Source organism: Ceratina calcarata, unplaced genomic scaffold (assembly GCF_001652005.2).
Source record: "Ceratina calcarata isolate Rehan_Ccalc_2016 unplaced genomic scaffold, ASM165200v1 scaffold471.2, whole genome shotgun sequence".
Taxonomy (NCBI): domain Eukaryota; kingdom Metazoa; phylum Arthropoda; class Insecta; order Hymenoptera; family Apidae; genus Ceratina; species Ceratina calcarata.
This window is the reverse complement of record NW_017171239.1, coordinates 141,907-157,891: the sequence shown is the minus strand read 5'-3', so window position 1 is coordinate 157,891 and position 15,985 is coordinate 141,907. Positions and strand designations below refer to the sequence as shown.

At 45.2% G+C, this 15,985-nt stretch overlaps 1 protein-coding gene across 5 annotated transcripts in view; it reads right to left on the bottom strand.

The window, feature by feature from the left end:
- Positions 1 to 15,863, bottom strand: part of Eyg (eyegone) — a 20,128-nt gene extending 4,265 nt beyond the window's left edge. For 3 of the 5 annotated variants that reach the window (XR_003389506.1, XM_026815600.1, XM_026815601.1), the window contains exons 1-3: positions 13,825 to 15,858; positions 7,012 to 7,188; positions 976 to 1,116 (exon numbers count right to left, since the gene is read on the bottom strand). Coding sequence is in view for 4 of the 5 variants with exons in the window: in XM_026815600.1 (XP_026671401.1) it covers positions 976 to 1,116; positions 7,012 to 7,188; positions 13,825 to 14,305 (799 nt within the window). In the remaining variant the exon portion in view is untranslated. Of the gene's footprint in view, positions 1 to 975; positions 1,117 to 7,011; positions 7,189 to 13,824 lie in introns of all 5 variants that reach the window. The other 2 variants (XM_026815603.1, XM_026815602.1) reach the window with 2 other exon arrangements.
- Between the last annotated feature and the right edge of the window lie 122 nt (positions 15,864 to 15,985).

Sequence of the window (15,985 nt, the reverse complement as noted above, 5' to 3'; positions counted from 1 at the left end):
ATCATACGTAACTCGTTAAATATCAAAATTAGAAGAAAAATGCATAGAATCTTTCTTTGTAGAGGCTATCAGTGCCTACAACTTCTGTATAAAAAAATTTTCGCCAATAATTAATTGGATATTTCCTTCTATACTTTTCAGCACGTAGCTATTTATTATTAGCATTGTTCTTCCGACGTCTGATTTCTTTTTAATTATAGGAAATGCGTTTTTCTAAGGTACATGAACTTTTGGGATTGACTGTATAGCCAATACATCCTTAAATTAATTAGCTACAAAGAGAGCCGACTTTTAATATTACAATATAGTCATTAGCTTGTGACTGTACTTATAATGTCAATATACAATCACTCACATAATGACAGTTAAATAGTTGTTACCTAAGTATTTCATCTTAGCAACTGAGTCAGAGTCGAAGGAAAGAACTGTGCTCTTACACTCGATTGAAATCTTAAAAATAGATTTCATACAGTTTTCATTCGACGCGCCTTCCTTGGACACACAATTCGCATCCGGTCCTTTCTGTTTCACACAGCGTTATCGATTTTCATGTAAATCGGCCATGAACGACGTACGATACGGTTGAAAGGCGAAAGCTTCCGCGGGCAACAAAAGGACGTTCGGTTTAGTTAATTAATAGTCGGAGGAGAGAATCCAAGGCTCGGAGCAGGCCGTCTCGAAGCTCGCGTTTGAAAAGAATAAAGTGTGTCGGTGCGCAAGGCCGTGGATCCTCCTTGATTCCACTACGCAATAAATTACATGTTTGCTCGTGGACGCATAACTAGCGGGTATTAGCTACGAGGGATTTTCACGAAGCACGCGTATTGTTAAAGTTAACTAACTGGTTACCAGCAATTATACAGCTTATTAACGTTCTTGTGAAATACGTACAGAATTTTCAATCATCATTGGCAACGAGTTTCTTACAGCTTAATCATTCGAGATGTTAAATGAAAAACGAGCAAGTTCGCTTACCTTCGGAAATGAGTCTTTCCCTGATTTCCCAGGCGAAGATCGTCGGATTCTCCCTCTTGTATTGCTCGATCTTCGCGACGACGGCTGGCGTCGCCACTTTTGGCTTGCTGCCACCGATCAAACCCGGCGGTCGTAGCGTGCCTGCAACGTAATTTTGTACACAGGGTTCAAGGACGCGTTATCTTTCATTCATTTAAAACCTTGAATAAAATTATTCGCGAATCGGGATAATATCGAAAAATCACGCGAACGTCAGAACGCCGCTGCATAATGGCGTCATAAATTGACTAAATGCACGTACTAGATCATATGTAAATGGATCAAATGCGATTCGTTACATTTTTTCCATGAATTACTCTAGATATAATATCACCAAATGCGATTCATTAGATTTTTTCCATGTATTACTGTAGATATGGTATAACACATAGAAGAATCATTTCAATTAATAAATTCAGTTATAGATATCAGTAAAAACGAGTTGTAGCTGTAATAAGCGTAGTTGAACTTATATTCTATTTCTATTATCATCCGCTTAATCATTTCAGCTGCGTATACCCTCGCATTATTGTGACAGCAAAATGTCGTCCGTTGTTATTACGGCTTTTTCTCTTTTATGAAACAGATCAGCTCTACGTTACACACTTTCAGAAAAAACGATTTCATTATTTTAATCTCACAACAGTTAAGAAGGATTGGAATTATTTATGTTCGAGTTAACGTGGAGTGGAGAACGCGACGAGTTAGGTGCATAGAGAACGGGAAGCTCATCCCTCGTTGAAATCTCGGCTGAGCAGCAGCAGCAGGCTCTCCCGACATCGGATACCAATGGTATCGTGTCTGGGCGGATCCACGAGGCAGTCATTAGAAGCTTAGCGCGTGAAACGATACCGGTATGCGATAGCCTGCGATAATCAGAGATATCTAATATGAGCCGATCGGTGAATAGACGCCCGTGTAACGTTTCCGAGACATGTTTCAGGCTACCATGCGTGCTGCCGTTGCTGCTGCTGCTGCTGCCGCGTTTCTCTCAGCTCGCTGATCGAGTCGGCCGAGAGTCATGCGAGAGCATGCTAGAAGCAATACGCGTGTAGACTGCCCCCGAACCCGTTCAAGATTAGCTAATCGGCGCCGGCGAGCTAATTGAAAACTGAATACCTCCGACTCTCTCTTTGAGACATATAGTGACTTAAAAGTCAATATCTGAGATTTAAAATCTGTATTTCGGTATTTTTGTTAATCTACCTGTCAATGTGATCTCAACTTGATGCATACATGGAAGAGTTTGAAGGTGAATGGTTGCGATTGTACAAAATTTAATGGTGATAGGGAGATGATTAGGTTGGATGGATGGGATCGTTTATATCATATCTGTTCACTTGTCAAGGCTTACAGCTTAAATCTAACTACGATTCGTATGAATCGCACATTTGTGTTTGATAACTTATTAAAATCAGGTGAAATAGGTGATAAGCTGAAAGCTCTAATGTAGAAGTTGGAACGATTGATACTTCTCAAGATATACCAAACGACTTAAGTGCGAGTAAAGCAAGAAGATGATTAAGTTTAAGAAAATTATTTAATGCACAGTACTAAAACAAAGTTTTATTAGTCTGGAATTAACATAAAGCGTCTCAGATATCGAATATGTTTTTATAAAATATCTTATCAATCTCTGCTCCTTTCAGCATTTCTGCATTTATTAGTATAATAAATTCTTAATTGACATCGGATAAATTGTTTATTGTAGCATGTTCCTGTGATGTACACATTCAGACTTGGATTGTTATCATCGTTTTTACTACTTGCGTGGGTAGCTATTCCTCGGGAAAGGCTGATCGATTTTTAAATGCGCGAGGAAAGCTAGCCTCGAGTAACAATGGATAGGGTAAAGCTGACAAATTACGCGTCGAAGAAAAACAGGTGTTACGTGATCCCGCGTAAGTATAAAGACGAACAAATTGGCCGCGCGCGGCTGCCAGAGTACACAAGTTTAAAAATCCTGTTTCTATGTATTGAAATGAACTTGCTCGTATATCGTCGGGCAACGTAGTTGCAATTTCTAAATGTACACTCGCAACGAAACACGATAACTCGTGATCAAATGTTTCCAACTATGGCTATCCACTAATACATTTCTGTAGGTATATTTATAACTCCGTACTTTATATGTATTTGCTTCATGCTCCCTTTGTGATTAGACTTATGTTGACCAACATAAACAATTCAACTTGTTATTTTATAATGAATGAAGGAAGGTGTGATATTCGTTTATCAATCAAAAGTTTGTCATCGTTTCGAGGCACGGATCGGTGGCCGTTTCGCAACGAGCCGAGGTGTTCGCCGAGTTCTCGTATCTCACAAGGCGGAAATGGTAGAATAATGGAAAGGCGCGGGCAGATCTGAGCAATTATCGGTGGTTACGTCTTATTATTAATAACAATAATGACGGCTAAAGTCGGCAGGGTATCGCGTGCGCTCCCACGGGTGAACTGCGTGCCTGGATATAAACGATGTACCCGCCTAATAGGCATCCATGCCTCGAGCGAAATTCCGATCCTCTCTCTCCGTTCAATGTTTCTCATCTCCCATTCTTTTCTCTGCCTCTTTGCTTTGTTTCGCGTGCACATCGCTCTGGTCCATGTTCAAGCGCGGTTCACGTAGCTACGTGTACAAAATTTTCGAGATTAATAAAAAAAACCGCACGAACCCGCGATCTCTCTTTGCTTAACGGTTCCCTCGCCGAGGGTTGCTCCCGAGTAATGGCTGCCACTGTTCTGCGACCACAACCGTGTCGAGTTCACTTGATACAATGCATAAATCCATAGTTTCTTTCAATTGTTTTTCCTGATATGTGGCAATGATTAAGCCTGTCGTTTAAATTTAATAACAACTGAATTAATTATTGCATCTGCTGTCTTGTAAATTCCTTAAGAATTTATTACTGTTTCCAATGCAATTCAATAAATGAAGTTTATGTCAAATAATGAATAATGTCATTTTTGTTTAACGTTCATTTTGCATAATTTTGTTTTATTTCCATTTATTCGAATATTCCCTTTAAATGGAACTTTATTATACTTCTTACTTCGACGATTTCATGAGAGGAGATCGTGAGTCTCGGTGAAGGAATCGGCGATTCGAGTATAGGCAAATCCAAGGGATTAATTGTTCGCAGCTGTTAAGTAATTGACCGGTCGATTAAAGTACATTATATTCAACCGGAGGACGGCTAAGGAGTCCGTATCCAGTGGAGATGAAGACATTACCGACGCGCCGAGAGAGCAGGTCCAGAACGGTATTTTTACGAGCGGCTCGTAAAGTTAACGAGGACCAAGGTAGCAGCCGAGGCGAGAAAGAGAGAAATCAGCGTTCCACCGAAGCTCGGTGGCTCGCTTCATTTTTATTGCACCGCTCTGCGTTCCTCCTCTTCATCTTCGCGGGAAACAGTCCTCGGTTCTCCGTAGCCCGATTGTTATTCGACGTTAAATCCAGATTTGCCGTGAATCGTTTCGCACCTGTTTGTCACCTCCGTGTCGAAGGCGACTTCCAGTATTGACACTAGATTGTGTCAATCCTATTCACGATCATAGATATATGAGAATAGACCGAGGGCCCACGTAGGAGACTGCAGTTCACACCAGGCGATTAAAGGAAACAAATGAATGGGAAAGTTTCTTTCTTTCTGTCGACACGTCTGAGAGAGAGAAACTCTATTTTTCACTCTCGATAAAAATACATCGGAAGCTCGGTCTATTCCCTTATGTCTATTCTCATAATAGGAGAGGTAGCCTCTATTTGCTGTAATTATTACTCATTCTCACCTTTTCTATAAAAACCAAGGTATAACTTCTTTCCAGTGTTAAAACTAGATCAGTTTTACTCACGTTCATATAAATAGTAACATCTACTTCACATGTTTCAAACTGTGATTTGACATTATTGATTCTTCTGTAAAAAGATCAGTAAACTACGCTAAAACTTGGTGACAGAACTTACGTTTCCTAGGATCGCATGAATTCTCAACGCGGCGAAATGTCGCGCCTGTTTCCGAAATTCCTTGCGAGGATTCCACGGACGGAAAACACAGAGAAGCGCATCGATGACTGACAAATTATTCGTAAGGATTTTACACGGGAAAGAAACAGCTGTTACGAGCTAATCTCGGTCGGTTAACGAAGTAGCCACCGTTTTTTCGTGACGCTCGTTACGGCGATACGTACCGAGATTCTCCGTTTTTATTCTCCGTGCCCAGGAAAGCCTGGGGCAGCGATCAATTCGAAGCGACTGCTGATTAAGTATTAAAACCGAGAAAAAGGGGTAGTACTGCAGTCGAGTACCTCTTTTTTGCGATTACAGTATCGATATAGCGTGGAGTTTGATAATAAGATACGGATGAAATTATAATTGAATTGATTGGACTTGTCAGAGGGCCTTCACAAATCAGAAACATAAATTGACCCGATATAGCAAGATTTAAAATTTGGCAACAGCCAAATAGTAATAATAAGCGCCTTTGATAATATCGATGAAATTAATAATGAAATTGATTGAAATTGTTAGGGAGAACTGCAAACCTGTTCCTAGTTTATTCATTTCTCTTAATGAACTGTTCGCTATAATTTCTTGTTCGGAATATTTATAGGTATCACAGAAATTTCAATGGAACGCTTCCGCATCAGGAGATCATTAGTCGCGATTAGAACGGTATCCCCGTACTTGTTAGATCGAGCGCAATTAGCAAGAAGTAACGATCCAGCGAAATAATAGGCACGATAACGATAGCTGGTGAATCTTGTACGCTACTCCACTCTTCTCAGCGTCGATTTTTTCTCCCGTGTCACTTATTCGAACACGCGCGCGACACGATAACTAATTTCGCGTTAGCGACTGGTACCTAGATTTTCGCTTCGGCCGGATGATCGCTGTGCTTAAAAGGAAGAAGGAGAAAGATTTCCTGCGCGTGTCGTCGCCTACGGGCACAGTTCTTCGGATTTTATCGCGAGGGCTTCGAGAATCGCCGCGTCACGCATCGATACACGCATGCACGCAACGCACGCGCGGACGTTTATCTCGAGGATGACACCTGAACGGGAGTTCGCGATCTATTTCAATTCTATTACGCGAACCTTAAACCGATTACATATCAAGCAATACTCGAAGGGCTGAAAGTAGTAGTGGTGCAAGCCACTTTTTAAGATGGACAGGTTCCGGAAACGGCACAGCTGTTTTGTTAACGTGTCTACATTGTGCTGCTATCAGTTTGCATGGGGAATGAGTTAGGACTTCACGTTTCTTTTGAATTACTATTCGTAGTTCAAAGAAGCAATGCAAGTCACAGCTTGGTCAAAAAGTAACTTACATTGTGACGTTTATGTTCTCAGTTATACCATTCCTTATAATTGAATTCAAAACCGGAATGGTCCTCGACGAACTTTCTTCATAAAAAAAAGCATTTACTTCATTTAAAAAAGCAAATTTTACAAAAGTGTTAGATGATAGATAATGTTTCACGTTAAATTTGATGTATCTATTTTCATGATTAGAAGTACATATTAACAGCAGTAAATGTTTGTGCGTCGCAGCGTGGGTCTGGTAATTCCCAAAAAACTGACTATAGCCGTAATAAACTTAACCAGAGCCTTGGACTGAGTAAAGAAAGGCGAAAGATAGGAAATTTCCAAGCAGATGTCAACAGTAATGACTATGTTCGTTTGAAGGTAAGGCGCCTTGGATCTTACTTCTGCTACAAGTGACCATAAACGAATCCGAGACTAAAAAAACGGTTACACGGTGTCCCTTCTTCGCAGAGCTAACAGTAAATTTCACAAAATCTTATGCATTGTTTTATAAATTGGTTATTGATATAAACCAAGTAAGTTGACTTCTATTATAAAATTTGATACGCTCGATTTTACGATGTCTACATTTTACACGAAATGTTGTTTGAACCTTTTCGTAATTTGTACGCTCATTTCCAATCGTAAGCCTTTCGCAGGATCATCAAATCACTTATTCACGGTATGGGAAACTCACCTAATAATTTGGTGACAACCGCGCCCTGTTGATTCAGCGAGAGCACATGATTGGCCAGGTCGTTGTAGTGCCTCAAGGCCCCTAATCCATGGGACAGCTCGAGCAATCGTTGCCGGCTGGCCCCGCCGCCGTTACCGCTGGCGAATGGTCCCGCGGTACAGTTTTGCAAGCTCACGCCTGAAAAGCACAGCGGCGCAACCGCGTTTTATTACACTGCCGCATCAGTGAGAGCAGCTGACTAACAAGATCGACAATAACGCTAAAAGTCTTCGAAGAGCCGGACCTCGTTCCCGGATAATAGTCACGGTGACGCCACAAAAGGTATTGGCGCATCGCCGAGCTCGGTTTACGATTCTGAGTATCTGATTGATAAGGTTTAAGGATTCTAAATCATTGCTCATCCAATCCCCTATGGAGGTAGCGTTGAAAGACTGAAGTGAGACATGTGTGAATAAATAATGCTTCGGGTTTTATACCTGAAACTATTAATTAGTATCGAGGAGTTTCATCTCCATTTCTAACGATACGAGCAAACGGTACGATTTATTGTCCGAAGGAAAGCTCGTAATGGTCGCCACTTGTCAGTTTCTCTCTGTCACGATCGAAATAAGATCCTCTCGTAAAAGCAGGAGACTCGATTGGAGGTTGAGTCGGCGGGCAATTTTTCTTGGCGAAAATCGGCTGATAACGGAACCGATAAGGATTCGCTGGATTTCATTAATAACGAGGGGACCGGGCGTTAAATGAGCGCCGCGTGGATCCTCGCGCGGAGCAGTCCGCTGCTGCTGAGGGCGTAATCGCGCAAATTAATTTAAATTACTCGAGGCGTCGTTTTCTGGCGAGATCTCGTCGATTGGATCTCTCGTTCCTCGGTTGCGGCGTGGCGCCCGGTTTCAAATCGCGCCGATTAATCACCCGGAGGTGCGAAGACCCTCGTAATTCCTCGAAGGACACGCTCGGACCGGTGGTTCGCGGACTTCCTCGTGGTTTTATAGCCGGCTAATCTCGTCGTTCCGTTTCGTGCCACTCTCGCGCGCCACGGCGACGATTTACGATCGAACGCGGGCCCCGGGTATTGAGACCGATCCATTTTTCGAGCCTTTACTTTAAACCTCGGACGCAGATCGTATCTCTCGACCGAGAGGGCTGGTCGCGATGGGTGGATGGGTCAACGGTAGGCGAGATGGGCGAGGGGAAGCGAATGAGAGATTGGGGGGGAAAGAGGCGGTGGAGATAGGGGAGTGACCAGAACGAGGCGAGGTGAAGCGAGACGAAGAGGAGAGGAGTGGTCGCGATCAGGGAAAGATGTTGGCTCGACGATTCGCGTCCACGAAACGCTCTCGTTTTTTGTCTGGGACCACAAAGATCCTTTCATAACGAATCGGTAATTGCGCAAGGAATAATCACGCGATCGTGTATCGACGCGGTTTTACGCGTTTCCCTCGAATTAATTTCCGCGAGGAATCACGGCTCGGACGAATAATTGTAATTAGCATCGAGCCCGCGCGTACGGGCGCCGTGATTTTACGACCGGATAATCTTAACGATGCTCTCGTATACAGAACCGGCGTCGACGATAATTTATGATCGAACGACGATATTAAAGAACCGTTTCGAGGCAACGAGAACGCGACGTCGTCGTCGCCGGCCCGTGGCTCGTCAGGATCATCGGCGACCGGACCGGACGAGAATCGTGAAACCGGGAAATTAAATTCCGCAGGTAGATAGAGGCCGGGGTTCCCCCTGTCCACCAACCTCATTTGTAACTCGTTGTTTCGACTGGTTACGAGCGCGCGCGTACGCTCGTTTACATAGAGCCCGTTTAATTAATTAGTCCTTTACGGGCCCCGGCCAATCGACGGTCCGGCGGAATTTTAACACGGATTTCCAGATACCTCGAGGGAAGACTCCACCTCGACGAATTAACTAGCATTATTATCACTCGCTGTTCTTATTACCGTAGTTACTTAATACGGAACGTCGCACAACGATCAAACTTAACTTTATTTTTTATCAACTTATTGCAAACTTGATTATTGCTACGCGTGATTTTAATGAACATGTTCGTCGAGTCGTGCGAAATTATTTCTGAAAATATTCGATCATTATTTCTATTCACTGTTTACCTACGAACGTGTGCTCTTTCGCGTCCTGTGCGTTTACAATTATTAGAAAATTCGTCTTTTTTAATTATTTACGGTGCAGTTCGAACTTCGCAAATAAAACGAAATTTATGGTCGTCGGAAGCCGAGCAATGAGGTTTCTTACGAAAATTACGTGTCGCGAGCAATTTGGTACCGAAAGGAAGGACGGTATAAGCGAGGCAGTTTGCCGAGGCGTACGCGGTGCGACGGGTGTGAAGGCATCTCGTTTCGAAGTAAACCTACGCAGCTCGCGGACGCGGGACGCGCGATCCGCGCTCGTTTCGTGTCGAACCAATATCGGTTGGGATTGCCGTGAAAACGAAAGTAGCACCAGATGCAACAGAGAAGAGATTTCGCGTCGTCGTCGTCGCGCCGTTGCATCGACGCTCGCTAAGAACCGGTTCTGTTCTGAACGAGTTCTCATCCTATGTATATTCTTTACGCGCGTTACACGAAATCGTCCCGCGCGGGAAGAACCGATCGTTCCGCGCGCGACGCGATAGATAATCGTAACAAAAATGCGAAACGTCTCGCGCTGCCTTCGGTATGAAGGAAAATCGTCCTCCGGCACATCGTTCCCTGGCTACGAGTCCAGATCCTCCCGGACGATAAACGCGAAGATGGTTGGTGCGCGCGTAATCGATTTCTCGATCCTCCGAACGGACTCGGGTTCGACGATTACATTTCGAGGGGCGATGTCGTCCTGTCCGAAAATCCACGAAACCGAGCAAACCGGTGACTGGTACCTGTCTCGGAGCGAACGGGTGTGGCCATAAATTCTGTCGGATAGGAGCCAGATACTTAGGGTTATCCACTGGCAACCATGAGGGATAAATCGTACGACGGACTAAAGGCAACGGACACGAGATCCAATTAGCTGCGCGTAAGCGTCGATTAAATATTGGCCATCCTTTTAATCAGGCTAAAACGGTTAATGCAAAGTATGGTGCATATCAAACATAATAAAAAATCAAGTCAAACCAGAATAACGACATTAGGCGAAGACACTGCGATTTTATTAAATATAAAAATGAGTGGGAAGAATTTGATTATCAAAAATCGAGGCTTAGAGTGTTTCAACTCAGAGACGTCGAACTCGAGCTTCTAATTATCGTCCTATCCCCTCAATATATCTAGGATAATGAAATCATTTAAAGCCATATAAAGATAGACAATTATCTGAATCAAACGTTGATATTCTGTAGAAATTCTATGTATGCTTCGAGGAAGGTTTTACATGCACCAATCTAATATTTAGGCGTCTCCCATGATCTGGCAAGCTTGTCTCGTTCGCTAAGCTGTTGGGAGATTTCTAATTAGCGGGCGACGTTGGGAACGACAACGATCGTTCGTTACGGTGCAATAGCGGATAGATAGGAGTGTAGTGACCGTGTTGGAGACAGGGACCGCTGAAGGGAAACAAAGTGGCCGACACCGGACAGATGAAGATACCTGCCAACTACCGGGGAACCCGCGACCACGAGCTATACCTGCTACCTCGAAATACCTGCTGGGTGTGGCAGTAAAATCTGTCGGATAAACCGATCCGACCTAGCCATTCGTCCTTTTGTTTCATATTAAAGTCAGATCAGGAATTCTACTAAAGTGTCAAATCAATTATCTGACGCTTCTAGTATCTAGTTTTAACATGCTTGAAAGTACATCTCACAGAAAACGAGATCTGGGGTTTATTTTCGTTTTCACGTCGATTACCCATACAAATACTTAAAAATCAATTTCAGGATTTCACCTCAATCATCTACTAAGAGGGTGAGACGGTATATTTGCAAAATCCTCATTGTCTTTCAAGTTCCGTGACCTGGCGACTTAGTTTCTGTGTCTAATGTTCATGATTTCTATTCTATGTTGAATTTTATGTACGCTAATTAATGCAGCGAAGCCGCATCATAGTTCTTCTCTACATTAATAGATTTCACATTTCCAAGGAATTTTATAGATGAATGAATTTCGCTATAAAGAAGAAGAATATCTGTCTAAAAAAAGTCTCTTTGTTAATGATATGCAAAACATTCAGTCGATCGTATCTCTAAAATCGGAGAACATATCTCCAGTTCATTTCTCGATTGATATAATTGGAAATCGTAGAAGGGGAGACAGAAGTTGTTGGTCGTTTACCGGTACCGAGATGAGGTACAGAAGCCGAGGAGCGTTACCAATTCGTCAACGGATATTGAAGGTTCAACGAGGGCCTCTTTCGCGAAAAGATCTACTGTTGGCAATGGATCGAAACCGGTTCTGGACGAGTATGGCTGGTAGCCGTGCATCGTTTCATCTGGCAAGTGTAAACCACGGAAAGGATCCCAGAATATGTCGAATATATATCCAGTAGTTGGCAGCGTCCCGGACACTCTGCTTATCAGCGAATTCTTATAGCGAGACGCGGCGCGGGCGCAGCGTTTCGCCGTTCGCACCGTCGCTTTCTGTCTTCCCTCGCTCGAGTCGTCGAGAGATTATTATACGCTCACCGTGGGCGTTAGCGTTATTGCTAGACCGCGAATCATCGTACATTCGTAAGAACATTTAGCACGCGAGGAGATGCAAGGTGCGCGAAAAACCGGCGAGCGCGTACGTAATACTCGAAGAGCAGAAGGAATTCCTGTTTAGGCCCGATGTAATTGCGTTTATGAAATCACGCTTTTGCATAAACATCGCCTAGCCGTGAACGAGTTCATCCTGCGTCGATGATTACGGTCTGATAAAATAGAGTTGTATACCCTCGAAGAAATTCTTACGGCGCGACGTGAAAACGATAGTCCCGTCGTTTATCGCGCACCCGTTCTCGTCCCGCCGAGTACGCACGTTCGATTCTGCATTATGGAAATATATCGAGCGTACGACTCTCCATCGCCGGTAATTTGCGTCCACCGTCGGCCGCGGTTCGATCATTTAGTTGTCACGTCGATAAATAACGTTCAGAAGTTTTATCCACCGTAGAAAAATGTTTGCCGTCCGTTTCCAGCGTACAGCTCCGGTGATTTCGTTCCTGAATACTTAATCGGCGCGCGTGACACGCGTGTGAATATTGATCGCGGTATCGGCGATAATTTCGGTTTCTTAACTGGCCCGAGCTTCGCGATTTCTCGCACGTTTAGCCTCTTGAGTCCCGCAGGTAGATACGATCGCGGATGGTAGGGAAGATCGTATCATCCCTTAAGGAACCGTCTGCCTGCCCCGGGCCCTGATTTCGACACCTGGAGCTACCATGAAACGACGTTGTTACGCTCGTTTAACCCGATTTACTCGATGCCCCCTTTTTTCTCAAGCTGTTAACGAGCAAAGCCTTTCTTCGTGAAATAAACAATTAGGGGAAGATAAGCCGAATTAAGTTCTATCGCACGTTATTTAATCAAGTCCAAGTAAATGGAGGGTTCTCGTCCCTCGTTACTCACGCACGAGAAAACTGCAGAAACATTGTTACATTCTTTATCAAATAAATAATCGAATGAATCCTTGGATCGCCCTGACGCATTAAATCAAGTTCAAGTGGCCATATAATTGAACTGTGGATTGAAAATAACGAATGATCTACCGCGTAAAAAAATGCAAACACTTTTTATAATCGAGGAACAATCGACAAAGCGCGATCGGTTCTACCGGTTTTTGCGAACAGCTCCCGTCACCGAAACGAGCGACACTTTACAATGTAGAAGGTAGCAGTTAGCCAGGCAAAAAGCTGAACGATTTTCTGATCGGGACGTGGAACATCGGCGACACACCGTTTGTCCAATTAAATTTAATTGTCGCGATTTTGTTCCACGTGTACAAAGGCAAAAGCGACGGCGACGGCCGAGGTCCGTCTTGGTTCGTTCGCTCCGGTCCCATGGAAGATTTTCAGCCGGGACGAAACGAACCGTAACGCGGATGTTTCATCGATTACCTCGAACCATTGCGATTATCACGAAATACGCGGTGTATTCAAGTGTTTCAGATGAGTTGATTAAGCGAGGCAATTTACTTGAACGTCGATTAATTAGACGACGCGGCGAATTAACTGGCTTCGTCTGATTTTCACTGTCAGTGAAGCAAAACGAAGTATCGCTTATCGAGTCGGGATGCGAGAACAGTCTTTATGGAATCTCGTAATTAAAATTGTCATCGTTCTCGGAATTGACTTAAATTGAATTAATTATTTTAGAATTTGAACAAAAGTGATGTGACAAGAACTTTTGACAGCGATATCACGGTGAGAATGTTTTTAACTATTCAAAGAAGCAGGTGTCAGTAGGTATTTAATAGACTTGTTATGACATCCTTATTAGTGTCGTCGAGTATGCTCGTGCTGCTTCGAACAAGAAATCCTTTACTCGAACCAGTGTCCTTAAAAATTGATAAAAACTAGTCGTTCTCTGATTTACGTCACGACGTTTGATGAACAATTTTCTCGTTAAGGAAAATGAGATAGGATTCCGTTTCTATAAATGCAATTATGAAAAATCAGTTAAAAGTGATCAATCAAGGGTTGCGAAATCCGACTGTCACGCTATTCTCGTGACATTTACATCATTCATCCCGAGCTCTCTTTATTCCGCCACCTATTTAGAAGATTGATTAATTAGAAGCTAACGAAAACTACGCCGAGAAGCGAATTTACCGGGGTTCGACCGTGTTAAGGGGTGAGAATAAGGAGAAGCATAGACGTCAAACTGACCGTCGATCAAAGAGACTGGCGGGACGGTCATCTGTTGATGATGGTGCGCAGCTGGATGCTGATGATGATGCGGCGGATGGACCTGAAGCAGATGCGACCTCGTCTGCGAGAAGGTCGGCGAGGGTGGTTCCCAAGGCCGCGCGACTCCCGTGCTGACCGGTGGCTCTTCTTCGTGACAGCAGAACTTCTCCGTCGCCGTTGCGGTACCGCCGCCGGAGTTCACCACCGGGTGACCATCGGCATTATTGTTGTTGTTATTGTTGTTGTTATTGTTATTGGCAACGTCCCCGTTATTGTTGTTATTGGCAGCGTTGTTCGTCAAACGCGTAGTAGTCGCGCCTGTCGCGGGGCTACCACTACCACTAGCACTGCCACTGACACTACCACTGCCAATGCCATCGACCTGCACCATTTCGCTGTCGATCGCAGCCGCCGACTTGGCAGTACCAGGAGGGGTCGCGACGCCGCCACCGATCATCATCACCAGACGATCACCTCCAGCCCCTCCACGCACCGGGCACCAGCGCCTCCTCCTCCTCCTCCCCCTCTGCCTCCACTTCTGTGGCTAAACCGTCCTCCCTGTCTCAGATTCGTATCTTTTCCTGCTTTCGTGCCCGACGGACCCAAACGGTCTTCACCCACGAGTTACCTTCCACCCTCTTCTCGCTCGGGGATGGAAAAGACGGTTCGCCGAGAAGCTATGAGCGAGAGGTCGAAGCAATTTTGGTTGCGACTCGACAAGTTTGCGACATTTTTATAGCGGGACCCGCAGAGTTCAGTTCTGTCTTGGCGGCGGTTTTAGTAGGTAGTTATCGTCTTACCGAACAGCGGGCGATGTCCAGAAACTACGGAATTCAGTAGCAATTTGAAACTCGGCAAACGTTAGTGTCTTACCGGGAGCGTCGGATGATTTCGAGGCAGGAACGATGCAGTAACGAGTCAGCGGGAAGTCTTCCGCGAGAGGAAGAGAACGCGGGTGAGAGCGTTCGGTTATAGTTCCTCGGAAGTTTCACAGTGATAACGAAAACGGATGAAATGAATCGATGTAACGCACTCGTCAGGCACGCACGGTGTCACAATCACGATCGGTGGATGTATCGCGCTGGCGCAGGAGCGCGCGAGCGCAATCGACGCCACGTTCCTGCTCCAGGTCGGTTTAACGATGCAGAATGACATCCTGTCCGACGGTCCGTCGGCGAACGCGATTCATCGCGGCGCGAGCTTTCACGTCGGCTGTCGCGTCTACGTGGACGAGCGTACTCGATGCGAGGAGGTAACGACGAGAAGTGCTCGCGAGCGCAGGCGCTTCGTCGAAGCTCGTGACTACCTACAGACGTGTGTGCCCTTCTCTGCCTTCCCTCCCTCTCTCCGTGATCGCTCTCTCTCTTTTTCGCCTCCGCGTTTCGTCTTTCGCTCCGATTTCAGCCTCTTTCTCTCGGCTTCACCGTCGCCTCTCTCTCTTCCTCCTTTCGCTCCCTTCTCCAATAACGGGCAACGATGGTACAGGCGGCTACGGGATAACCTGCTCGCGGTCCGCCGGATTCGAGCGGATTGCCTTCCGTTCGGGCCTTCGAAGCGCGCCAAAGACTAGCCTTACCCCCACCTTCTCCTACGCCTCGCGGTGTCACCGGCTACCTCGCGTTCGTCCTCACTGACGTGCAGATTTTTTTCAACACCCGACAGTTCCTCCGTTTGTCTCTTCGCGGTTTTGGTCCTCGACCCGAGTCTCAGCGGTAACACCCTCTCGGTGCCATCGATACTTATTTTCGTCTGGTGGTGATCTTCGATTCTTGATTCTTCTTGACGTCTTCGAAGCCTTCCTCCTATCGAGGTGCCAGTGTATACAGAAATCGACGACGTCACACGTGACTCTCGTTGAAGTATCTTCTCAAGACGGTCCGGTGGAAACACCACTTACGTCCGGCGACCATCGGGCTGGCTGCGAATAGCCGAGGTGCGCGTAGTTGGAGGAATAGAAGAAGGAGAAGAAGAAGAAGAATAAGAAGAAGAAGAAGAGGGACAATGTAACACGAGTAACACGGGATAACCTGCTCGCGGTTCGCCGGATTCGAGCAGATTGCCTTCCGCTCGGTGGTTCGAAGCGCGCCCAGACTAGCCTTACCCCCACCCTCTCCGGTTCGCCGCCGAGGTGAGATCAAGA